Source organism: Hemiscyllium ocellatum, chromosome 12 (genome assembly GCF_020745735.1).
Source record: "Hemiscyllium ocellatum isolate sHemOce1 chromosome 12, sHemOce1.pat.X.cur, whole genome shotgun sequence".
NCBI lineage: Eukaryota > Metazoa > Chordata > Chondrichthyes > Orectolobiformes > Hemiscylliidae > Hemiscyllium > Hemiscyllium ocellatum.
In genome coordinates, this window is record NC_083412.1 from 24,686,474 (window position 1) to 24,713,341 (window position 26,868).

Here is a 26,868-nt window from a genome sequence, read left to right on the forward strand (position 1 = left end):
GGCTTCATCTCTTTTCCTACCTAGGTCATTAGTGCCAATATGTACCACAATATCTGTCCGTTTGCCTTCTCCCTTAGGTATGCCCTTGCAGCCATTCTGTGATGTCCCTGACACTGGAACATACCATCTTGCAGCCTGTCTTGTGGCTGCAGAAATGCCTGGCTGTTTCCCCTCACAACTGAATGTCCTACCACTATAGCTCTGCTGGTGTTTCTCCTGTCTGCTTGTGTAGCAGACCCACCCACAGTGCCATGAAGTTCGTTGCCTCCATTTTCCCCTGCACTGCCAACTCCTCCAACAGAACCCAAAATGTTATGCCTGCTAGAAAGGGGGCTGGCCACAGGTTACTCCTGCACTGCCTGTCCACTTCTACTCTGCTTGGCAGTCACTCAAGCCCTTTCTGCCTGTTCAGTCTGACCATCCCACTGAACGTGTTAACCATCATGTACTCAGCATTGCGTGTACTCCATGATGAATTCCCTTACAGTACCAACTCCAAAATGTTGTTCGTCAGTACCTGAAGCTGGACACATGCTCTATACACATGGTCACCAGGAACAATTGAAATTTCCACGATTTGCCACAAAGCACAGGAGGGGCATGTCACGGGTGCGAGCTCTGCTTCCATGACTTCCTTTAAGCCTGAGTAACTCTTTTCTAAAAAAAATTATGCTTGAATACTATTAACATACCTCCCTTATGCTAACTATATTTGCCTCACCTTCCTTTGCCAAGCTATATTCCTTTAATATATTGGATCTGGCTTTCAATTATTCCTGTTTGATTAAATTAGATTCCCTACAGTGTGGAAACAGGCCCTGCTAGCCCACACCGACCCTCCGAAGAGTAACCCACCCAGACCCATTCCCCCTATTTACCCCTGACTAATGTACCAAACTCTATGGGAAATTTATCATGACCAACCCACCTCACCTGCACATCTTTGGACTGTGGGAAGAAATGGGAGCAAACCCACACAGACAGTGGGAGAATGTGCAAACTCCACACAGTTGCCAGAGGCTGGAATCGAACTGGGTTCCTGATGCTGTGAAGCACCAATGCTAACCATTGAGCCACCATGCTGCCTCCTGCTGGGAGTGCTATCCCCCTCCTGCTGGGAGTGCTATCCCCCTCCTGCTTGGGCGTGCTGTCCACCTCCTGCTGGGAGTGCTATCCCCCTCCTGCTGGGAGTGCTGTCTCCCTCCTGCTGGGAGTGCTGTCCTCCTCTTGCTTGGGCGTGCTGTCCACCTCCTGCTGGGAGTGCTATCCCCCTCCTTCTTGGGCGTGCTGTCCCCCTCCTGCTGGGAGTGCTGACAGTTTCACAGTTAATGCCATTTTCCAAAAAAAGCATACACCTTTTTGGTAGAATCACAAATTTTGTCTTATCATGTTCCTCTAAAGTAGTTTTGGGCATATTGTGATGATGCTGTCACTTTAAAAGGTTATTTTGTCTTTGTTCTGTTTTGAAGAGAGGTTGTAAAGGTAGATGTGCAGAAGAGTCTAGTTCAACATGGCCAGTTTTCCCAGATCAGGTTGACTTTAGCCTGTTTTCAGCTGTAGCAGTCACAAGATGTGAGAGTCCAGGGAGGTTGCAAGCTTCTGTAAGGAACTCCTCTGGCCACCTTCTGAGATCTTTCTCTTGATGCTGCTCCCTCCTGCCTGTAAGAAGCTATGTTTGAATTTACCTTTTTGCCAAAGGGTATGTTTAAAGGATGTTACTGGTTTGGAACAGTTAATTTGTAATAGGTATTGTACTGGGTCAGTTACACTTTCCAATAGTTAAGTTATTCTAAATTCTATTTTCTTTGCTCGTGTCTCAGCTGCAGTGTTTAAATAAATTGGGTTTGGCTTAAAGCCAAATGGTGTGACCAGCTGCTTCACACCTGGGATACTCACTTCACATCTGCCTTTAAAATAAGAAAAAGTTAGGCTCTGGGCTACCTTCTGAAAATACTTTGACGGGGTTTGGCCTGGCCCATAACAATGCTGCTCTGCTAAAGGCACTAGATAAATGCAAGGTGTTGTTCTTTTCATTCAGCCAAAAGGCTTTGTGTAACCGCCTCCTTTATGAATGACTTCCTGAGAGCGAAGGTAGTGAGGCCTGCCCAGCCTGATGTGACCACCTTGTGGCCAAGAAGGGTCAGTAATGGTGCACATCCGACCACCACTTATGGGACAGCTCCAGGTAGAAATGTTGTAACCCATTAACCCAGTATTATCAAGCCTGCCATTGGGAGTTTCAGATCCACAAAGTGGTAAAGTCAATGAACAATCAAATCGGCGAAGGAATAGATCCTGAAGAAGGGCTTATGCCTGAAATGTTGAATTTCCTGTTCCTTGGATGCTGCCTGACCTGCTGCGCTTTTCCAGCAACACATTTTCAGCTCTGATCTCCAGCATCTGCAGACCTCACTTTCTCCTCGAAGATTTTAACCTACCACACACTGACCGCTGTGTTGCCGAGTCGCTCTTACAGAAAGCCAGTGTGGATACAGTCGGCTGAGTGGGTTCCTTCCCTGCGTTCACCATTCCATAATTTACACTGCCTTTCGGATTGTCTGGTATGGAGTCGGACTGGGTGATGTTTCTGGATATCACAAGCCTTGTCCCGTCTGCTAGCTGGGGTTGGTCAGAGCTCCCCCGAAAGTGTAGTCACTGTGTGTGTACCTTCATCTCGGTTATCCCCTGGCTTAGCTCACCTGAAACCCCTGTACGCGCCATTGTCACTCCACACTTTACGATTCCTCGGGCAGCCTCCTACGTATTTGCGGTTCATTCAGACCCTGCTGCCAGTGTCCCTAACACTCCAAGTCCCCTGCAGCTGACTGAAGACAGGGAGTGGAGTAGAGTGGTGCTGGAAAAGCGCAGCCGTTCAGACAGCATCCGAGGAGCAGGAAAACCAACGTTTCGGGCAAAAACCCTTCATCCTGTATTCCTGATGAAGGGCTTTTGCCCAAAACATGGATTTTCCTGCTCCTTGGACGCTGTCTGAACTGCTGTGCTTTTCCAGCACCACTCTACTCCAGCATCTGCAGTCATTGTTTTACCTTGAAGAGCAGGGAGCACCAAGGGGAGTGCTAGAATTGGGGGAGAGAAAGGGGTAGAACCTAGGGCTGAGGGAGGAGGCCTCCAGAGTTTATAGTGTGGTAACAGCTGCTGTGCTCACTTGCATTGGGGCCAGCAGATCCAGCAATGACTTCAGCTGAAAACCAGCTGACAGACCTGAAACATGAACTCTACCTCTCTCTGTCTCTCTCTGCCCCCACAGATCTGTCCAGACCTGCTGAGCATTTCCAGCCCTTTTCTGTTTCTACTTCAGATGTTCAATATCTGCAGTAGTTTGGTTCTGATTCTTCAAAGCCTGCATGGGCTACCAATAATTAATACGAGTTTCCACCTCATCCCTTTAAAACAGAGCTCAAGTTTGATATCTCTTGTCACTGGCAAACGACGACAACACTTAAATGGTATATCCACATTCGTTTCTGCAACTTTGATACTCATTTCTCTGGTCGGTCAACAGGGGAGAAAATTAAAACACAGTACCTGTGACACTGAGCAGACCCTTCACTGTCTCAGATTACAACTGGACCCCAAAGACACTCCAACCATCTGCGTTGCACATTATTTCAGATGTTTCTGTTTGTTTAAAAAAAAAAGGAACTACAACAAAGCTTGACCGGTTTGCTCGATCTCACATCAACCCTCAACAGTATCTGGTCGGGGGCATACAGAATTTTCAAAACCAGGCCACAAACTGACCAGTGCTGAGTGTAACCTGTGTCTGAGACATTTTATGCGGTTACTTTTGATACAAATGGAAAGGAGTTAGGATTCATATCCCAAACAAATGGCAGCAATATTTCTTTTATTCATGATGTCACTCTTGAACTGATAGCATGTGGTGTTGAGCTGTTCTGTTGGATTTAATGTAAATGAGCCTTGGCGTTGATGGCTTCTGCATTCCAAAGGAAGGCTGGGGTTGATTTAAATATGCTGGGGAGTATTTTTATTATAATTTCCCGTTTAATGTGTATAAAGTTACATTAATAATTCAATGCTGCTCACAGGAATGCCGCAGGCCAGTGAAAACATCCTGCCCCTTGGTTAACACTGTCTCCTCCAAGGACTTTGCTTCCCACTGTCACATTCCTTTGGCAGCAGTCTGCCCTCTTCTGCCTTGCCTCAAGTTTGCCCTCTCTGTACTCCTGGAGGCTCACTGGAGGTTACAACAGCCCCAGAAAGGCAGCCTTTGTGTAGCCCAGTACTCTTGGATGAACGAGACGCAGAAACCACACCAGTGTGAGGGACAAGGAGAGCAACAGGGCTAGCGGGTCCTGCCTGTACCTTTTACCGACTGTAGGGAAACTCTGAATGGGGGCTCTATTCTGGGTAACTGTGTGAAAGTGACAGGGGGAGATAAGGCAACTAGCAGAAAATCAGGCAGAAAACTGACAAACCATGCATTCAAATGGAAAATAATTCTATCCTCTGAGTGGGCAGGGGGCAGCCCAGAAGATGCAACATTCCACGGACATTTCATTCTGCTATAACATGCGTTTTGTCAATGTGAATTGGCTGTAACGCGATTGACAAATCGGGGGGATACTGTTTCTAAAGCACAAACTTTGAAAGGCTGTGTTGGCTATAACATGATTGCACTGCCAATGCTTTAAGTACTATTTTTATAGCATGACTTTTATCGAGCGTGGGGTCGCAACAAAAAACACAACTATCGCACAATAGCACAGCTACCTGCATTGGGTTGGTGTCACATGTTTCATTATATAATGACACTCTCAAGCTCATAATCATTCCTATCTCTGTCACAGGATGTCCTTGGTTTAAAGACAACTCTTTGTCTTTCTCCAAATCTCCTTTTAACTCCTGGGCTGAGAGTTACTCCCAGTTGGAATCCTTGGCCATACTCACTTTGCCCATCTGGGCAATGCTTCCCTGTTGGTTTTCTGAACATTAATCAATTCCTCCAGAGATTACACTGACTGCATTTAACATTCACTTGGTTTTCAAATCAAACTCTACCCATCTCCTAGCTCCCGAACTGGACTTCCATCACAAGTGGACGTCTTTCTTGTTCATCAGCTCTCAAATGAAACCTCACTCTAATTTTAGTTCGAGGTCTCTACGTCAGTCATGGATCTCACTCACCTCACCTCAGCCAAATCCTTCTGGTTATTGCTGGTTGTTGTGCAGGTCAGGAACCACCTAAAATTAACTTTACTTCAAGGACCAACTGTTTCCTTAAACTATAATCCTGCAATACCCATCTATACTTTGATCTCTTGTTTCTTTGTTAAAGTTCCTTGAGATGTTAAATCTATTATATTATATGAGGTTGAGATGTAGACAAGATAATGGTGATTTGCGTTTTGACTAATGGCTATGTCTAATGATTTTCATCTCCAAAAATGGCCACCACAGAAAAGCCTATCCTATGGCTTTGTCAGGTTTAGATAAGACTTGTCTAATCTTCTTCTTGCTGCCACTCCGGTTCTTCACCTACCCTCAAGAAACTCGGCCTTATTCCAAGGTCATTGCAGAATTGAATGTTGTGTAGCACTAATTATCCTTGCACTCACTGAAGTCATTGACCCCCACCAAGTCATCATCTTCATCTTCAAATCTCACCCCACCTTTGCAACATCCTCTAGCCATACATCCTTTCTTACTTCCTCCCCTCCGCTGAATATGGTTTGAATGGTTCCCTGTTGACACCCCAATTTTAATTATTTATAAATCACTTTCACAGTGACTCGATATCCCTTTCCACCTGTAGAAGACTTCTTGGAAACCATCATTTTGACTAAATCATTTAGTCCTCACTCACATGTCGTGGTCCAACAGCCATCTATACTTTGATCTCTTGTTTCCTGTTAACCTTCCTTGAGATGTTAAAATCTATTATATTATATGATGTTGAGATGCAAACAAGACATTGGTGCTTTGAGTTTTGACTTCCTCCATGTTCTTCCCCTTTCCTTCTATCTCCCCACAATCCTGCAAAATCCCAGTTATTCCCAAGAGCGTCAACTCAAACCGCTCCACTCCATTGATGGCTGGGCCTTGAACCAGTTAGGCCCCACATACTGGAATTCCCTCCCTCTAAAGACCTGTCTTCCTTCAAATCCACCCAAAACCAGCCCATATAGTAGATCCTATTCATGTTTGCAGCCAGCTTTCTCTCATGTTCTTGTGAAGCAGCTTGGAGCATTTTGCTGCAGAAAAGCTCGTGGCATCCACCCACATCCGGTTCGATGACCCAGCGCCCACTGCTACATGTCGAGCTGTTCCCATACCTCACTAGCCACCTCTTGCAAAATGCCCCCAGTGGATGAAGAGATCCAAAATCAGCTCGACCTTTTACACGATGCATTTGACAACAAAGACCTCAGAAAGTCAACAAAGACCGAACGCATTGAGCACTTGTTGTCACTGCACCCCTCTATGGCGGAGAGACTTACACTATGTACTTTTAGATTAGATTAGACTTACAGTGTGGAAACAGGCCCTTCGGCCCAACAAGTCCACACCGACCCGCCGAAGCGAAACCCACCCATACCCCTACATTTACCCCTTACCTAACACTATGGGCAATTTAGCATGGCCAATTCACCTGACCCGCACATCTTTGGACTGTGGGAGGAAACCGGAGCACCCGGAGGAAACCCACGCTGACATGGGGAGAACGTGCAAACTCCACACAGTCAGTCGCCTGAGTCGGTAACTGAACCCGGGTCTCAGGCGCTGTGAGGCAGCAGTGCTAACCACTGTGCCACCGTGCCGCCCATTAGAGCCCTAGAGTAATTCCACCAACAATGTCCCTGTTCTCTCCTTCTGATGCAACAGGAGGACAGGCATACAAGCACTATAGTGTCCTTCTCAAAGGCATCATCAGAAGAAAGCTCTTAGGAGATCAGCTTTGGTGCACTGGAGCTTATGTCCAGAAGGCAAAACCATCCTCCACCAGGTCATACTCTCTCAAAATGGCTAGCCTTCCAGATACTGCCAGTAAAAACACTCAAACTCTCTTTGGAGTACAAAAGTGTTAACCTGAACATCTGGGAGGAGTTTGCTCTCAATTGTTCAAAATGGGGACAATGCGTCCATCAAACTTAACCACACTTCAAGAGGCAATACCCTAATGATTGGGCAGAGTGCTGGCAGAGAGAGGGAGGAGAGGGAGGAAAGGGAAGCCCTCCAGATGCTGCCTCCTCACACTGACAGCCAGGCCTAAGTGCCCAAACATCAGCGGGTCAGGAAGCCAGCAGTTCAGTCACTGGAAGACCCACCAAGAAAACTCACAACCCTGAATTAACATCGTCTTTGAATCATGTTCAGCCAACAATCATACAGAGATGGCACCAGATCACATGGTATTCAATCACATGTCTTCAACAAATGCTATTGTCTTTAATTTATAATGACAAGATAGCCTTACTCCCAAACAATGCTCAATGTTTTCATGATTTGGTGACATCAGCCGTCAAGCGATAAATTTCTGGACTCAAGAGGACACCCATGAGCAGATGAAAAGGATATACCAAAGACAATGCCTCCACACTAGTTCAGAGTGGCCCATGTCAATTTCAGAGTCTGTCCCAAAGGCTGGCATTGCCTGATTGAGGAGACCAGCACCCCGTGTCTATCCACCCACAGGAATTACTGCTGTTGACTCTGCAGCCTTGGTCATGCACTGACCGCTCTGTGGCCAATGCCACCAAACCACAGGCTGCTTTCACAATATGTCAAGGAACAGAGGCCACAATAGCAAGAGTCTTAGGATTACTGAATTACCTGAGCTTCCCGAGGGAAACCTTGGAATTTCAGGAAAATGCCAACCACTCCAGGAAGGTTGGAAAGCCTACATTGTGTCTCAATGGACAGCTATTGTACAACCAATTTGAATATTCTGAAATGAAGAGTCTGATGATGACCATCAAACTATTTTTGGAAAAATCTGTCTGGTTCACTAATCTCCTTTAGGGAAGGAAACTGCTATCCTTACCTGGTCTGGCCCACATGTGACTCCAGACCCACAGCAATGTGGTTGACTCTTAATTCCCCTCTGGGTAAATAGGAATGGGCAATAAATGCTGGCCTAAACACTAATGCCCTCATCCCGTGAATGAACAAAAGAAAATTACGCTTTCAGTGTAAAATAATCTAAGACAATTCAGTATTAATTGGACCACTCGATCTGTTGTTAATGGTGCCAGGAGTGTGGTGCTGGAAAAGCACAGCAAGTCAGGAATCATCCGAGGAGCAGGAAAATTGTGTTTCGGGCAAAAGTCCTTCATCAGGAAGGTGCTCTGATTCCTGATTAGCACTGCTGCCTCACAGCGCCAGAGACCCGGGTTCAATTCCCGCCTCAGGCAATTGACTGTGTGGAGTTTGCACATTCTCCCAGTGTCTGCGTGGGTTTCCTCCGGGTGCTCCAGTTTCCTCCCACTGTCAAAAGATGTGCAGGTTAGGTGAATTGGCCTGGCTAAATTGCCCGTAGTGTTGTGTGAAAGGGTAAATGTAGGGGAATGGGTCTGGACGGGTTGCTCTTCGGAGGGTCAGTGTGGACTTGTTGGGCCAAATGGCCTGTTTCCACACTGTAAGTGATCTAATCTAATCTAACCTGTTTGTGTTTCGAGCACCACACTCTTGGCTCTAATCTCCAGCATCTGTAGTACCCACTTTCGCCCTGTTGTTAATGGTTTTTGCCTTGTGACTGTAGGTGCTATTTCTCAATTGCTTGTCAGCCTAATTCTTCTCACACTTGGGATCATCCAGCAAATGGTGATTAATTGCAGAATCACATCTAACGGTGGACACTGTGCTGTGAGTTTTGTAAGTGTGGGGCTAGTTGCTTGCTATGATCAGTTGCTTGCTTGTTACGAACAGCTATGTATCTGCTAAAATGCTCCAGCAAGCCACTCAGTTCAATTGTGCCACAAATACTGGCATTTCCAGCGGTGCACACAAGAGTAAGAAGATGTCCCAGGACATGGATGGGTCAGCTATTACTTTAAGGAGAAAGCATTAACATATTTCCAATGAATTTTCAAATACTGGCTCTTAATACTACTTTTTAAGAACACTTTCAGATACATCTGGAAACAGCAGGTCTAATTAAACCAAAAAAACCACCAACAGCTCATTAGTTTCTTAAGAGGGCGATGGAGAGAATCTGTGCACTGGATAAAATAAAATCCTCTCATGAAGGACTGATTTACAGTTTCAGTCTACCACGTATACTTGGAGGTCTTCCTTTCATAGTATTTACAGCAGAAGTGCAGCAGGTATTTATAATGGCAATAAAACATTGCATAAGGTAACGGGCTAATCTCCCAGCAGGCAGCTGAGATTAGAACACACTCTGGCTCCAATTCACAGCCGCAGTAATGATTGAAGTAAATGGGAGGGATTAAAGAGTTTGTGAGTGGAACGATAAATGCACCACTCAACAACCAAGTAGGGAAAGCTTCAGTACACATCTGCGCTGTTTCTGGCTGAGAGAAAAAAAGATGCCGTCGCATCGTTCATTTTTATTATAACAACTAAACAGCAAATGTTTATTTGCATGGCACCTTTCACAATGGTAAATTCTTTCCAGCAAATGAAGTCCCTTGTTGAGCTGTAGTCACTATTTAACACAGGAAATACACCAACAGCAATGAGATAATGACAAGATGATGGGTTCTGAGGAAGGGTCACTCGAACTGAAACATTCACTCCGATTTCTCTCCCCAGATGCTGCCAGACCTGCAGAGCTTTTCCAGCAATTGGCTGTTCTTGTTTCTGGAAACTGTGGGGACCTGCTCAGGGCACTCCAGAGCTTGGGTGTTCCCCATAGCATCTGTTGCAGATTTATTGATAGAGATTCATTACTGGGAGTAATCAAACTCTATTATCATTGTATCATGTCACTATCAGGATGCCAGACGGAACTAGATGCTCCTTTTTGTCTAGCACTGATTGTGATGTTCCTCTTTTGTACTGGATTCAGTTTGAATCTCACATGAAGATGTTATTAACAACAACACAAACTTTTCTACCACGGTTTTCCCCAGTACATTTGACGACTGGTTCATTGTAGTGGTGAGAACAATATTTTATTCCTTCATGGGATGTGGGTGTCACTGACATTGTATGTCTAACTGCGCTTAAAATGAGTGGCTTGCTCAGGCTATTTAAAGGGCGGTTACAGGTCTACTACAGGGCTGTGGGTCAGGAGTCACGTGTAAGTTAGAGCAGGAAGTGAATGGCAGTTTTCTTTCCTACTTTATATTGGTGAACCAAATGGGCTTTTATAACATTTGACAATACATTTGTGACCATCTTTACTGAGACTCGCTTTCAATTCCAGATTTTAGTACTAGAATTTAAGTTGCTTCAGCTGACATTGTGGGATTTGAACCAGTGCCTGAACGGATGTCCACACAGTCTGGGCCTGTGGATTATGAGCAGCACTATCACTGTGTCACCATCTTCCCATTTCCCCACATCTTTTTTTTGTTGTGCTGTGAGTAACATGCCGTAAAATACAGCCTTAAATTTGCCTTACTCTAAGTTAGAACTTCAACTTCTAGATTTGGTCTATCCTTTTCCATAACTATTTAAAAACTAATAGAATTATGATCACTTACCCCAAAGTGCTAACCCACTGACACCTCAAGCTCTTGTCCTGCCTTATTTCCCAACAGAAGGACAGGTATTGCTCTTTCTCTAGTAGGTACATCCATATATTGAATAAGAAAGTTTGCTTGTACACACTTAACAAATCCCTCCCCATCCAAATCCTTAACACAATGACAGTCCCAGTCTATATTTGGAAAGTTAAAATCTCATACCACTACAAGCCATCTTTCTTACAGATATCTGAGATCTCCTTACATATTTGCTTCTTAATTTCTCACTGGGTATTGGGGAGGCCCATTATACAACCTCAATAAGGTGATCATCTCTTCCATATTTCTCAGCTCCACCCAAATAACTTCCCTGGACAATCTCCCGGAATATCCTCCTTAAGTACAGCCGTAATGTTTTCCCTAATCTTGCCTTCCGTTCTATCTTTTCTATAGTATCTATACCCTGGAGCATCAAGCGGTCAATCCTGTCTATCCCTGAGCCATGTTTGTGTAATAGCTATGATATGCCAATCCCATGTTCCCAACCTTGCCTTAAGATCATCTGCCTTACCTGTCACCCCTCTTGCATTGAAGTAAATCCAGTTTACTTAATCAGTCTTACCTCACTCGCTCCCAAGCTCTTTTCTGCCTTGATCAATAGACTCCATACCCCCATCCGTACCCAGTCACCTCCAAATCTACTGTACCAACCTCAGCCTTTTCTCTTTTCTCAATTTCGCTTTAGTTATTCCCCCGCCACCCCACCTCTTACTAATTGAAAGCCTCCTGAGTAGCAATGGTAAATTTCCCCACAAGGGTAATGGTCCCCTTCCAATTCAAATGAAACCCATCCCTCTTATAAAGGTCACTTTTCCCCCTGGAGAGATTCCAAAGGTCCAACGATGTGAATCCTTTGCACCCCCCCCCCTCCCCACCCTCGCACCAGGTCCTCGTCCATACTCGATCCTCCTTGTCCTACTCTCTCTAGCACCTTCTTAGATTGTGCTAACTCCACCAGCTCCAGTCATCGCTGAGCTGACAGCACCAGTGTAGGCTTTGCCCATGTTCATCAACTAGATGGTAGCTTTTGTAAGCAAGCCATTCACTTCGTGCTCTAACTTACACGTGACTCCTGACCCACAGCCCTGTAGTAGACCTGTAACTGCCCTTTGAATAGCCTGAACAAGCCACTCATTTTAAGGGCAGTTAGACATACTATGTCAGTGACACCCATATCCCACAAAGGAATAAAATATTGTTCTCACCACTACAATGAACCAGTCGTCAAATGTACTGGGGAAAACCGTGGCAGAAAAGTTTGTGTTGTTGTTAATAACATCTTCATGTGAGATTCAAACTGAATCCAGACATGGGCCCTGATAACTGGCAGATTGGCATAATCGGCCTTGCCATATGAACACTGACGGTTTGAATGGGGTTTGGAAGAGCCAAGGAGAAATGAAACACTCAGCTGGTCAAAGGCCACAGAGAAAAGGGAGAGAGGCCAACAAATTATGTACAGTCCAGGTCAGTGTCTTCCTCCACAGCAAATATCTAGTCAGAGCGGTCATGTTAGGCCATACCAGGCACTATTTAATGTAGTGTTAACGAACATGGCATAGCTATGGTCTTTTTAGATGAAGGTTTAGGACTTAATTTGACGCAACCTGCTTATGTAACATGTTTTTAATCAGCTAACTTAACTGATGTGACATAAAACATGTTCTCATAATACAATATTAATCCTGACTGCTGCATTATTAAACTACACTGCTTGCATCACCCAGCTTGCGTTTAGTGAATTGCAGAGAGGACTCACCTCTACGTGTTGACAAGTCTGAATTAATCTTCCCATTAGTGTTTCCAGCTCATTGTTCCTCTTAATTAGACTGGCCAGATTCGACTCCAGACTTTGCTGTTTAGGACAGAAATTAAACATAGTTAGTTACAACCTGCACCAGGCACCACAGCCCTCTCGCATGGAGAGACAAGTCAGATTGGAACATCATGAAGGTATCCCAAAGGAAATTTGTAGGTTTTTATTTGCAATCCCGACTGGGTCGTGGTGGGCCAGGAGCCAAATGCTTTCAACTTGTCGCTCATGAGTAAAACCACTGTCTGCCACCCACTACATAAACCAATGAACATCAAATGGGAGCTCCCTTTTGCCATCCTCTTCACGTCAGTCTTGCCTTGCCGGATGCCCCAACAGAACTCAACACTTATTAAGGGGGAGTGTGGGCTTGTTCCAAATAGTTTCCTTCAACTGCAAAGAGCTCATACCTTGTTTGCAGAAATACTGGGGGTCAATTATCTTGTACTGATGTGACAATCCTTATTTTATATGCACAGATATATTTTCGTTACATAATGGTTTACACTAACTTCTCTAAAGTGGCTGTAGCTGCAGGAGGTCCCAGTGGTACTCTAAAAACTTTACAAAAATTCATTAATAATTGAAAAACACTTCAGCAGTCTGTACCGTAGGACATTATTGAATCATCCAGCAGACATTTCCATACTGGAGAGAAAATAACTACATGACAATGTTGCTCCTGTACTTCACATTAATCCAGGGCAAAAATAGAGCCTTTTCTGAAATGTAATAGAAATATTAATAAGGCCCTTCATCTGGGGAAAAATATCTCTGCATGCCTTCTGCAACTTTTCACAATCTTAAGATGCCCTAACAAGCTTTCCATCAATTAAGTGTTCTTGAAAAATAGCTGCTATTGTAAAACATGAATCATAGCAGTGAAATTACACACAGCAAGTCAGAAATGTGATAATAATCTGCAAATATGTTTTTGTACTGTTAGTGGAGGAACAAATACTGACATGGAATCCTTCACATCCACCAGAGAGGACTGCACTCTTGCCACTTAAGGACTCATTTGAAAGGTGACACCTCTGCCAATGTGCCCCCCCCTCCCCCCTCCCATCAGCAGTACAGTGGGAGTGTCAGTATGGAAGATGTGCTTTAGATCTGAAGTGGGGCTTGATTCCAGAACCTTCTGCTAGAACGAAGGATGATCCCGAATAAGCACAGGTTGGCACCCAGGCACAATGATCTCTAACTTGCTCACCAGGAGCTATTTTCCAGATAATTTAAACCAGAAAAGCACAAATAAAATCATGGAATCTTCCTGTGCCAGGGTTTGCTTAGAACTATCTTTGCAATTAGTTCCATTCCCCCTCTCTTTCCCTACAATTTTTTCTTGCTAAAATTGTTCCTCCCGATATACTCCACAAAACAAATCCTCAAAATTCTGAACACTTCTTCTTAAACCTTCCCTTAACCTCCTCTCTAAAAAGGTGAACATCTCCATAATCTTTAACCTCTCCACATTAGGAACGACCATCATGCTGACAACATTGCATCTTTCAGGTTAATGGAGTACACATGACACATTGAACCACACATGCTTGTGAACAACACTGATTTGATGGAAGTGAGAGCATTTCTTATCTTCTGATCCATAATGCTTAACTAAACTCTATTTTTTTTCATTTACATAAATGATTTGGATGCGAGCATAAGAGGTACAGTTAGTAAGTTTGCAGATGACCCCAAAATTGGAGGTGGAGTGGACAGTGAAGAAGGTTACCTCCGATGACAACAGAACCTGGACCAAATGGGCCAATGGACTGAGAGGTGGCAGATGGAGTTTAATTCAGATAAATGTGAGGTGCTGGATTTTTAGAAAGCAAATCTTAACAGGATTTATACACTTAATGGTAAGGTCCTAGGGAGTGTTGTTGAACAAAGAGACCTTGGAGTGCAGGTTCATAGCTCCTTGAAAGTGGGGTTGCAGGTAGATAGGATAATGAAGGCGGCGTTTGGTATGCTTTCCTTTATTGGTCAGCGTATTGAGTACAGGAGTTGGGAGGTCATGTCGCAGCTGTACAGAACATTGGTTAGGCCACTGTTGGAATATTGCGTGCAATTCTGGTCTCCTTCCTATTGGAAAGATGTTGTGAAACTTGAAAGGGTTCAGAAAAGATATACAACGATGTTGCCAGGGTTAGAGGATCTGAGCTACAGGGAGAGGCTGAACAGGCTGGGGCTGTTTTCCCTGGAGAGTTGGAGGCTGAGGGGTGACCTTATAGAGGTTTATAAAATTATGAGGGGCATGGATAGGATAAATAGGCAAAGTCTTTTCCCTGGGGTCGGGGAGTCCAGAACTAGAGGGCATAGGTTTAGGGTGAGAGGGGAAAGATATAAAAGAGACCTAAGGGGCAACTTTTTCATGCAGAGGATGGTATGTGTATGGAATGAGCTGCCAGAGGATGTGGTGGAGGCTGGTACAATTGCAACATTTAAGAAGCATTTGGATGGATATATGGATAGGAAGGGTTTGGAGGGATATGAGGCCGGGTGCTGGCAGGTGGGACTAGATTGGGTTGGGATATCTGGTCGGCATGGACGGGTTGGACCGAAGGGTTTGTTTCCATGCTGTACATCTCTATGACTCTAAACTCTGAGCCAGAGTCTCTGGATTCAAGTTACACACCAGGACCTGATGACCAGGGAGGGGCTGGTCATGACGCAGACTAAACCAGTTGATTCTCAACATGTAAATCTTTCCTGTAGCAGGCAATAAGAGTGGGCCAGTTTTCTAGTCAGTCATTTGGTGAAAATTAATTGGGAGCTTCCACCATCACGAACCAGGATGCAAACTACAAAGTGGAAGTCTCGGTTGCCATAGCAGCTCAGAGTGCTATTGGTTGGACGGTTCATGAGGGACTTATTATGCCAACTGCACATGAATTCCAGTGTGGCTAGGGTGGTAGTGGACATACCTCCTTGCCCTCCTCCTGGTGGTGAAGATCAGATCTACCTTCAGCAGGAGGAAAACTTAAGAAGAAGATTGCCTTTAACTTCAAAAGTCAAGGTGCCTTCATTTAAAGAACGTGGTTTGGCTTCAAAGTTGAATCCTATGTTTTTTAGGCTACCTGCATTGCATCACATTTTTTGGAGGATTGTTCACCCTGATGCCTAGCAAGATCCCTTATTACATTTTACCAAAACTTGTCTCATTAGCTACCTGTGCAACTGTGAATCAACTGTGTTTTTTTAATTAGCAAAACAGCAGCTTCAGTTATCACCATCACACATACCAGCTTCAAATATTCTCAGATTTTCAAAATTGTTAACGTTTCTCAAACTACCATGGTGCGATTTGGCTGCACATAGGAATAATATGAATGAAAGGCAAATTGACAGAGGGGGACCAAAGGGGTGGATGCAGGGATAGAGGATGGGGGTGGGGGAAGAGCAGCTTACCTTTTCAAATGGCTTTATATTCATGTTAAGCATAGATGAAAGAAAAAACAAACAAAAACACAACATTGGCAACCATTCTTTGGACAGCTGTTTAATGAATTCAGTTCTGAAATCTCAGCTCATTGCACACTTGGTTCTGACCCTCAATCTCTCTGCTGTTGCAAGGGTTTTCAATACCCTTTGGGAGGTTATCATTATTCTATTCATCAGGACTACTTCAGGTCATACTGTGTGCTCATTTGGTTTGTTAATATTAACAGAGGGTCTATATAAAATGTACAGTCTGCCCTGGCCTCAACCTGTAGAGATCTGTACGTCAGGGCTGTTCATTCCCAGGACAGGAACACGTGCCAATTCTCACCTTCTGCTTAATGGCACCATAGTAGGAAATACCAGAGACACTCAAAAGGATCAGGTGGAATATCTTTGGAGCAGGGACTCTTTGGTAAACTGGACAGCATTTAAAATGGAATACAACAAGGGAAGGGAGGTGCAGACCAACATAAATACAAGCACACCATACTGAGGTATGGCCAGGAACATGCATACAGGACATCCAAAGGTACAAATGTTCAGAAATACAGATGGACACTCAGAAACACACACATACAAACAAGCACACAGACACATACATTTACTCCCATACTGAAAAAGAAATAGCAAATGGATGACAATAATGAAATAAATGCCTTACAGATGCAATGTGAAATTCAGAGTTACAGATCAACTGCTTACAACACCACAACTTCAACCCTGTTGGCACAGCAAATGGCATTTACAGCAGCAAATTCCGGGGACAGAAACATCACTGAGCAGGCACCTAGTGTACTCAAACAATGGTATGATGCAATAGAATATGAACATAGGAAGTGTCATTCAACTCCCTAAGCCTATTCAGTTACTTTCTGAAGTCATGAATTTACATAAAAGTTAAACAGGTCTCCCTTCTCTTCCTAAAGCAACTTCAGGCAAAAGAGTCAGTCACCAACTCCTGCACTTGTAACCTCCGTTCCAGAGTTAAAGTCCACATAACAGCTGATCATGGCTTTCAAAATACTGGCAATTGTTGCAGCATCAGGATTGTGGGGATTTCCTCACTACCTTGACAAGTATAGACCTGTGTTCCAATGCTGCTGTTGACTAATATTGCCCCACCAAGTGTGGATGCCAATGTTATTGGCATGATCACCACTGTCAACAGGAACCTATAAAGCAAAGAATCCGCAATTCATGAGAAACGCTCAAGTTTGATGGAATCTACAGTGCAGAATGAGGAGGGAGACGACTTGTGCAATTTTTCAATCCCAAGCTGTTTCCCTTTCAGTAGGTAGAGTAGAAAGCAAAGCAATTAACCAAAACCTTTATAAAGCACTGCTGGAGCCTCAACCAACATCTGGCACCTAATTCAGTGCGCCATCCTTTATAAATGACGTCAAGGCCTTGGAGGAGATTTAGCAGAATGGTAGCAGGATACTGGGTACCAGTTACATGGAGAGACTAAAATAACCAAAGCTGGAGAGAAAAGGTTTAATAGAGGATTTCAAAATTAGTGAATGTTAGCCTGACCATTGAGAAAACATTTCTTTGAGAATCAGAAGACACAAATTTAAAATAATTGGTAAGAACCAGTGAGTGAGATTGATTTACAAGGCCAAGTTGCTAATCATCTGCAATGCACTGCTTGATAGTGTATGGAGGCGTCTCATTAAGAACTTCCAAAATTACGCCCTGTTATGGAAAACCAGGGAAGCTGCAAGGTGTGGGGAAAGAGCAAGGAGGGTGGCTCTAATTGATAAGTTCTTTCAAAGAGCCAACACAGGCAGTTTGGGTCGAACAGTCTCCTTCTGTATTTATATTCAATGATAGCTGGGACAGTAAAGTAAGTTCACCAAGCCCATGCCAGGGCTGTCCATCTGCTGAGCAGCAGCCACATCTTCCTCAGTCTCTGTTCCTGTCAGACCGATGTGAGATGAATCATCCTGCACAACCCTGCAGAGTCCGGCCTCCGGGCTGGTAGACGTTTGAATCGCGCGAAAGTTAAATGGTGCAGAGGGGCTTGCTGGAGAGACAGCCCTTCAGGTCAGATGCGATCACTTTAACAAGAGATGGGCAAATGATGAAATCGACCCACGCAGCGTTGGCGAGCAGACCGTATGGACTGCAACACAGCACCTCACGACTTCGCAAGTGCTAACAAATTCTGTGCGATGATGGTTTTGCTTTTCAAACAGTCGCTTCCGTGCCTGCAGCCTGTACATCACAGGTAATGGCTTTCCAACTACAGTAACGTTTCCGACATGAGGGGAGAGGTGGGACTGTCTTGCTATCTCCAGTCAGTCTCCCGCTTTCATGTTACACAGATAAATGCAAGTTTTAGTGTGCACATTTCAGGGAGGGCAACATTGCAAGTTCTTGGTTTCACCCAAGTTCTTACAAGGTGATTTTAGATTTGAATGCATTTTACCTGTTAACTCATTATTTGAATAATTATACTTGGTCTTTAACCTATGCTTACTGACTCTGAGTTGCCACTTACTCTTCCTGCTGTACTGATTCTCTTCCATGTTCATCATTCCTTTTGCAATACATTTATATATGGTAGTCTCTACATATGGTGGCCTTTACTATGCAATGTAGGCTAATCCATACAAACAGCAGTCAACAGCTAGTTCTGATGAGATATCACAGACCTGATGCATGAACTCTGCTTCTCTCTCCATAGATGCTGCCAGACCTGCTGAGTATTTCCAGCATTTTCCCATTTTTATTTCAGTCAACAGACAATGGCTGGTAGGTATGGCCACCTCTAGATAACCCTTTTCCCTACATACAGCATCTCATTCGTTATAATATTCACATGCCGCAAGTCTCTCCGTATGGCAGGATATATTTATTCAAGTTCATAAGCATTTCATGACATTTCTTTATGGTCTGAAATTTTCTTTAATATATTCCTGAGGTTGTCCTAGACTGTGACCCTACAGTGACCTCCACTGTTGGCCTGCTATTCTTCCTCTGCCCCTGGCTATTAGTAACTTACTGTTTTGCTTCCCTTTGATGTCCTCCCATCATTAGGAACAAACGCCTGATCTTGATCTCTCAGTCTTGGTCTCCTGCTTTCTCGCACTCCCTTGGGTTTTTTCCCTTGAACAATTTTGAACAAGACAAAAGGGATGTGAGACATTTAAGTAATAATGTTACGCCTGGTATCCGCAGGCCCTTCATGTTTCGTGGTGCCCACCCATTGTGAAGGCACACAAAGGCAGTCCCATCTTGTGGATACTGGTAGTGTTCTTGGTCTCGTGTGCTGAAAAAACTATTTAGGACCTGCTGAGATGAGGAAAAATTCACTTTATTTATCGAACCTATTCACTGTGGCTTCATCTTGCCATGAGGGTGTTAAGGAGAAAGTGAGGACTGCAGATGCTGGAGATCAGAGCTGAAAATGTGTTGCTGGAAAAGCGCAGCAGGTCAGGCAGCATCCAAGGAGCAGGAGAATCGACGTTTCGGGCATAAGCCCTTCTTCAGGAATTCTTCAGGAGGGTGTTAAGACAGAACAAAAATATGTGACATTCCTGAAACGATGTCTATTTTATTTAATCGGTGGTTCCTCACAGACGGGGGTGACTCGTTTCCACTCTCGGGGTGTGAGCCTGTAGCTGGCTGTACACACTGATGCAGCTACAGTGGTCTCTGCTACCCTGGAGGCAGGTTGAGGGGGTCATGGGAAGGGTTGGGTGAGGGAGAGGCATTGGTATGGCAGCTGTTACCCCCCCGCTCCCACCTTTACCCCGACAGCAAGTCTCAAGGCGCTCGACGCCTACCCGGATGCTGCTCCTCCACTTTGGACGGTCATGGCCCAGTGACTCCCAGGTGTCGGTGGGAATGCTGCACTTCCCCAGTGAGGCATTGAGGGTATCCCTGAAGCATTTCCTCTGTCCACCTGGGGCTTGCCTGCTGTTTCAGAGCTGGGAGCACACCGTCTGCATGGGGACAGTCAAGGGTGATGTGCCCAGCCGTAGTAGCCGATCAAGGGCTATGGCCCATATCACACAACAAGTATCCTGACAAATCCAGAGATGTACTGGAGAAGAGTGGCAGGGGACTCCTGTAGAAGACGACCTTAGCCAAGTCCAGGTAACGATCCCATTAACCTACAAAGCTGCTCCTTTGACCTGTCTATCTGCGTCATGACACACCAAGGAGTCCATTAGAAAGTGTGCACACCTCACAGCAACAAAAAGCCACATGCCACTGCTTACACAGCTGTTTTGCAAGCTCAGCAACTTCCTCAGCAGTGGCATTTAATCTATACTGTGCCTCAAACAGCTTCAACAAATCGCGAACGAGAGTAAGGACGTGCATCTGAAGCTGGGAAGATTGGGACCCTGAGAAGATACTTAAAGCTTTCATCTCAAACAGAGTTGTAAAAAGGCAGGAAGTGAAGGCAAGAAGGGAGACATACTCCGAGAACAAAGCTGATGTGGTTGGAGGTTCGTGGAGCCAGTGAAGGTGAATTGAAAAAATGGGAAGTCGCACAGAAATTGCCATGAAAAGAGGTAAACAATTGGAAAGGGATATCAGTAACTGAAAACAATAACCTAAATTGGAGTGGGATAAATTCAATGAGAGGATTTGTTGCTGAGATTTAGAATGTAGTGGGACATGACAGAGATAAATAAGGGTAAGAACACAGGGAGATTTCACAAGCTAAGTGTTGAATAATCAGACTCCAAAGCAGGTCAGAATGGAATACATTTTTTTAAATGTATTTGTAGCGATTTGAGTTGTAATTACTAAGGTATATCCTTTGTATTGTACTAATAAACAGCACTTTTATGAAAAGCCATAAGATATGACTGTTGATGTGTTTAGCGGGACATCAGTGAGAGAGATGGCTCTGCAGCATTTGAATCACAAAGAGTTAAGAAAAAAGTGCAATGTTATTGGGCACCCCACATTTCCTGTGTTCCTTAAGCACTTGGATAGAGCTCAACAAAAGCAGTCTGGATCCTGTTCCACTTTGGTCAAACAAAGCCATAAACTGGTATTTGGAGTATTTTGTGATATTACTCCAGTTACACCCACAGGCACTGTAGGAATGTGGGCTGGTAAAGTCTGCAATGGCATACGGTGCTTTGTAGGCACTGACAGATTAGTATATTCCTTACAGGAGTGAAAACCTAATCTTCGAATGCAGCTGTATATGTTATGATTTGGAGATGCCGGTGTTGGACTGGGGTAGACAAAGTTAAAAATCACACAACACCAGGGTATAGTCCAACAGGTTTAATTGGAAGCACACTAGCTTTCGGAGCGACGCTCCTTCATTAGGTGATTGGCCCTCCGAAAGCTAGTGTGCTTCCAATTAAACCTGTTGGACTATAACCTGGTGTTGTGTGATTTTTAGCTGTATATGTTGACAGTGAAGGTGTAAGCACATGAGCACTAATGTGACCTACGGACTCGGCTGCGACACAAATTGTTTCTCTGCTTCTTCTGTTCCAGGAGCCCAATATTGGGCCCAAATTCCTTCTCAACCACATCCTTCTCATAATGGATCCTATAAAGTTTATCTGATTAACCACAGAACCGTTTTAGCCAGCTGTTATCTATTCCTTTGAAAATCACGCTTCCATTGCCTTAGATGCCAGAGACAGAACTGAAACATGCAGAAGGAGTTGGCTGCTTTCAAAGGAATGCTGCTATTGAACTGAATAGGAGGAATGCAGCTTTGAATATCCTGTAAGGCTAGCTAGTGCAAGTTGTGAAGCCTCACCATTCATTGTGCTCCAGAAGCTTCACGTCTCCTACCTGGGGAATCTGACGACAATATCAGAAAATGCTGCATAACTTTTAAAATTGCAGCTTGGCCGATGTCAAGAATCATTGCTTCACAAACAAAGGGTAAACAAACCTCAGACTGACTTTCTTCCACAAAAAAAAGATGGCTGAGAGAAAGAGTTTTGAGAGGTAAGGGTATTAGGAGATTTGGAATTAAGATGGGTAACTGGTGTTGAAGTACAGCACAGCCATGGGGGTAACAGAATGGCTTTTGTGGGCTGAATGGCCTAGGAGGCATCGCTGATCACAGCCAACTACTTTAAAATATACCCATTATCTCTACTTGCACTCTCTCATTCCTTACCTCCTAACCAATTCCTTTTCCATGTTAATACATTTCCTACAATTGGGTACAGTCTAATTTTAATTAAACACAGACGGTCTGATCAAATACCTTCTGAAAGTCCATATGAATAACATTCTTAAACACTCCCTTACACACGGCCACATCACTAACCAGCAAGAGACAAAGCATCATCACTAATAACATCTGTAATATCAACAGGAAGTGAAATCTCATCAGGAACATAATCAAGACCAGGGGGCAACATGTGACACATCGCCAGGACAACGTACCAACCTATCACAGAGTGGTGACTATGAAGTGCAACATTCCACCACCCAAGCAGTACTGGGAGTAATACTTTTGAGAAAATACAACAAACCATAAAAGAGTTTTGAGGTGTTCAGTTTAATTATAGAAGTCAATTTAAAAAGAAGTTCATGATTGAAACAGTTTTCTTGATATATAGCAGCATTTTTTTTAAACAACCACTATATTATTCTGAAATTAGTTAAGGACTACAGTGTTATCTGGATCCAAAATGCCACATCACTCACTAACTGAACGGCAGGCAGCATATGGAGTGACGATGGATCTGTCTGTAGCACATGGTGTGATCTGAGAAATACGTTTGACTGAGCTCCAACACTTCAGTCTTAAAAATGTGCAACTCTTTCAAATTCGAGAAGAAGAAAATGTAACCGGTTTATTTCTGAATCAGGAATTCAATAAATGGCAGCCTTGCCAGTGACAGTCCATATCCTGGAGAAAGAAAACTGATGCTGAGGAAGTTCAAGGCCAGCAAAGGAATTGTTAACACTGCATTTACTGCTCTGCTGTTTTCCAGAGAGTTTCTGGATTTAATTCTAGTTAGTTCAGTATTTGAATTAACATGAAAGCTGAAATGTTTCCCATTATATCAATCACTGGGTCAAAACAAATAATTAATTCTTGCCCACTGGTGACACCCACATTTTCAGAATGAGCATAAAGAAAAGTAATTAGAATTTACTCTGACAGAGCAAATTACTGTAGATGTTAGAATCGGCACTGAAAATAAAAAATGCTGGAGATCACAGCGGGTCAGACAGCATCCATGGAGGGAGAGCAAGCAAACCTTTCAAATGTGGATGACTTTTCATCAGAAAACTTACTTTGTCCAAGATTAGACAACTTTGAGGGAGGGATTTCAGTCATTATCTGTGAGAACGTAAAGACCAATAACAACCTCATTAAAGGGACTTGGGCACGATGAGAGGTCCTGGTTTTAATTAAATGAGACATTTCTCTATTTGACACAGCGTCCTCGTGGAAGCAGGTTCAATACCTTCATGAAAATATGTTTGTGAAGATTCTTTCCACTCTGGAGCAGGGATGGAATCGAAGGCAACTAACGAGCTCCAAAATGCCAAAACGAGACTTTTTCAACATTTCAAACTCAGGCCAGTTTTATAATCATTGAGATGCTCTGCCTATTCCAGGATAGGTGTATAGCAACCAACAGCACTGCACCCCAACAAAAGAGCCATTGCTATTTGGGATGGGTGTGGTTAGGAGAAAGAGAAAAAAACCTTAAGACAGGAGAGGCCCACAGATTCTGAAACTCCAGTGCCTCCACCTGGTCCACAAGGTAATCTTAGAAGTGAAAATAAAATAATTTACCCTCTTAGAATCCCTACAGTACAGAAACAGGCCATTCAGCCCACACCAACACCCCACAAACATCCAAACCAGACCTAACCCACCCACCCTATAACTCTGCATTTCCTATGGCTAACCTACCTAACCTGCACACTACGGGCAATTTTGCATGGTCAATCCACCTAACCCACATCTTTGGACTGTGGGAGGAAACCCACGCAGACATCGGGAGAAAGTGCAAACCTCACACAGTTGCCCGAATCAAACCCGGTTCCCTGGCACTGTGAGGCAGCAGTGCTAACGACTGAGCCACCATGCCATCCCTCTTCTGTGCCTACTGTGCCTTGGCAACCAATGTTCCTGTCAAGTCCGGCAGTGGGTGACAACTGCATGACAAAACGTTACATCATTGTCAAAGGTTGATTTGTGTCATCACTCTGTAATGATGGCTACTCAATGATGGCTAGTACTTTGCTGGCGTGGGTGCGGGATGAGTGGATTGGGGAGGTTAATATACTGTCCAAAGGACAGCTGCTTCCCTTTCATGTCTGATGTTTGTGGAGAAGGGGTTGAAAGTTGGGAATGGAGTGAGAGTTCTCCTTCTTTGAAGCTTCAGAGAGTTTATTTATAAAATACGTGAAATCTGCGTAGGATTACACAAAATATACAGGAGAGGAATTGGCTAATGAACTTAATTAGTTCACATTGAAGGTTTATTGTCCTTAATCTCCCACAGCCAAATTTGCCATTGTGATCCTCATATTCTTATCTAGCATCCCATCTTATCCATCTATACTACTCACTTCAGCCATTCCCACCGAGAGGGAGCTCCACATTCTCATCAAGGTTCTTAATTCGTTATTGGATTGCTGGTTGACCATCGTATTCTGTTGTTCACAAGAGGAAAGTTCTCCCTGCACCCACGCCATCAAAGCTTCCCTTTTTCGTTTTAGAGGCTTCTATAAGTTTGTCCCAGTTTTCTTTCAATACGAGAACAATGACCTACTCTTGACAATCCTTTCCTGATCCGGACACCCACACACATCTGGTAAAACCCTTGCAACATTTTTCTGCTCTCTCTCCAGTGCCTCTGTCCTTTTTGTAATCTAACAAACAGAGCTGCACTCTGAACTGTAAGTATGCTGTAACCAAATTTCAACAGCTGCCCTCCTTTGTTTTAACTCTGGAGTTAAAGAAACTCTTTGTTTCTTTTTGTTTAAATGGATTCACTAACCTTTGGTACAATCTTTACTGGTTGCTATATTTCTATATTTACTCCCATCTCACCTGGTGCTGCACTTTCCAAGTAATAAGCTGCCTGCCTGTTCTACCCACTCAATGCATGGCCTCACATTTACACGCTGTTCCTCATTTGCCAATTACTTGTGCATGCAGCCAGTTTATTTAATGTCCTCCTATAGTATGTGGTATGTTCTCTTCAGTGCTGACTAACCACCCCCCATGTTTTATTTAATCCGCTAGTTTAGAAATTGTGGTTTTCGATCGTAAATGTGTAGTGAGAACAGCAGTGTTGGCAGGAAGAGAAAGTGAGGACTGCAGAGGCTGCAGAGTTGAGAGCGTGGTGCTCTAAAGGCACAGAAAGTCAGGCAGCATCCGAGGAATATGATGAAGGGCTTATGGCCGAAACATTGACTCTCCTGCTCTTCGGATGCTGCCTGACCTGCTGTGCTTTTTCCAGCAGCACACTCTCAGCAGTGTGGTCAGCCCTGATTCACTTCACACCTTCGGCCACTCTGAGTAACAACCCTCTACTCCCTCAATCTGCTCGTGCTCTTGAAGCTGTCCAATAACAATCCATTCTGCTACTTGTCCCTAATCCGATTTGTTAATCCATTCTAAGACCCCTTCGCGGCCTGGGTTCAGGTCTCACCTGCTCCAGTGGTGTGTAATACCATCTCTGAACAGGTTAAATTAGATAACACAATTATCAGGCCCCTTCTGAAAATCCAGACGAATTGCATTTATATGCATTAGTCTCTTTGCTACTGCTGTAAAAGGGGAAAAAAAACAAGTAAAGTTGATTTGGGAAGATTTTCTTTTCGAAATCCATGTTTATTATTTGCTATTATATTTTTGTTGATGTTCTTGTTCCTCTCCTTTAGTAGGAATTCCATTATCTTTCCTACCACAGATATTAAGCAGAATTGTTTATAGTTCACCCTGGACATGTACAGACCCCTCCTTCTCAAATATAGGAATTACATTAACGATGATCCAATTCTCTGGCACTCCACCTTTTTCTAAGTAAGTGTTATGTACAAGTGATAATATTATTTGAAAATACGTAGATGAAATCCATCAGAACCAGGACTTTTATTCTTCTTTGAGTTTGGTTAGTTTATTCAATGCATCACCATTTTTTATGTTCCTGAGTAAAGACCGAAATAAAATAAAGATCCCAACACATACAAACGAAGCTGCATCAAGACACTATTCAAAAGGGCCATAACACACTGCAGCACACCAGAACTGCAAAAAGAGGAAGAAGAACACCTATACAAGGTATTCACCAAAAACGGATACCCGCGCAATTTCATCAATAGATGCCTAAGGGAAAGACAATGGAACGAGGACATGCCACAACCCAAAGAACTAACCACACTACCATACATCAGGAGCATTTCCGAACTGACAGCCAGACTGCTGCGACCACTAGGACTCAAAACAGCACACAAACCAACAGCCACTCTCAGACAACAACTCACCAAGACAAAGGACCCGATACCCAGCATGAGCAAAACCAATGTAGTGTACAAAATCCCATGCAAGGACTGCACAAAACACTACATAGGACAAACAGGAAGACAGCTAACAGTCCACATCCATGAACACCAACTAGCCACGAAACGACACGACAAGCTATCCTTAGTAGCCACACATGCAGATGACAAACAACATGAATTCGACTGGGACAACACTACTATTATAGGGCAAGCCAAACAGAGAACAGCCAGGGAATTCCTAGAGGCATGGCACTCATCCACAGATTCTATCAACAAACACATCGACCTGGACCCAATATACCAGCCACTACAGCGGACAGCTGGAACTGACAACCGGAAGCGGCAGAGACAAGCCACTATAAATGCCGAAGGAAACATGACAGAAGCGCTTCACAGGAGGCTCCCAAGCACTGAGGATGTCACCTAGAAAGG

The 26,868-nt window shown here is 44.0% G+C and overlaps 1 protein-coding gene across 4 annotated transcripts in view; it reads right to left on the minus strand.

Moving 5' to 3' along the window:
* mid1 (midline 1) overlaps positions 1-26,868 on the minus strand; it is a 357,996-nt gene that overhangs the window by 66,337 nt on the left and 264,791 nt on the right. For all 4 annotated transcript variants that reach the window (XM_060833420.1, XM_060833419.1, XM_060833421.1 and 1 more), the window contains exon 3: positions 12,457-12,552. In XM_060833420.1, the coding sequence (XP_060689403.1) occupies positions 12,457-12,552 (96 nt within the window). The remainder of the gene's footprint in view (positions 1-12,456; positions 12,553-26,868) is intronic.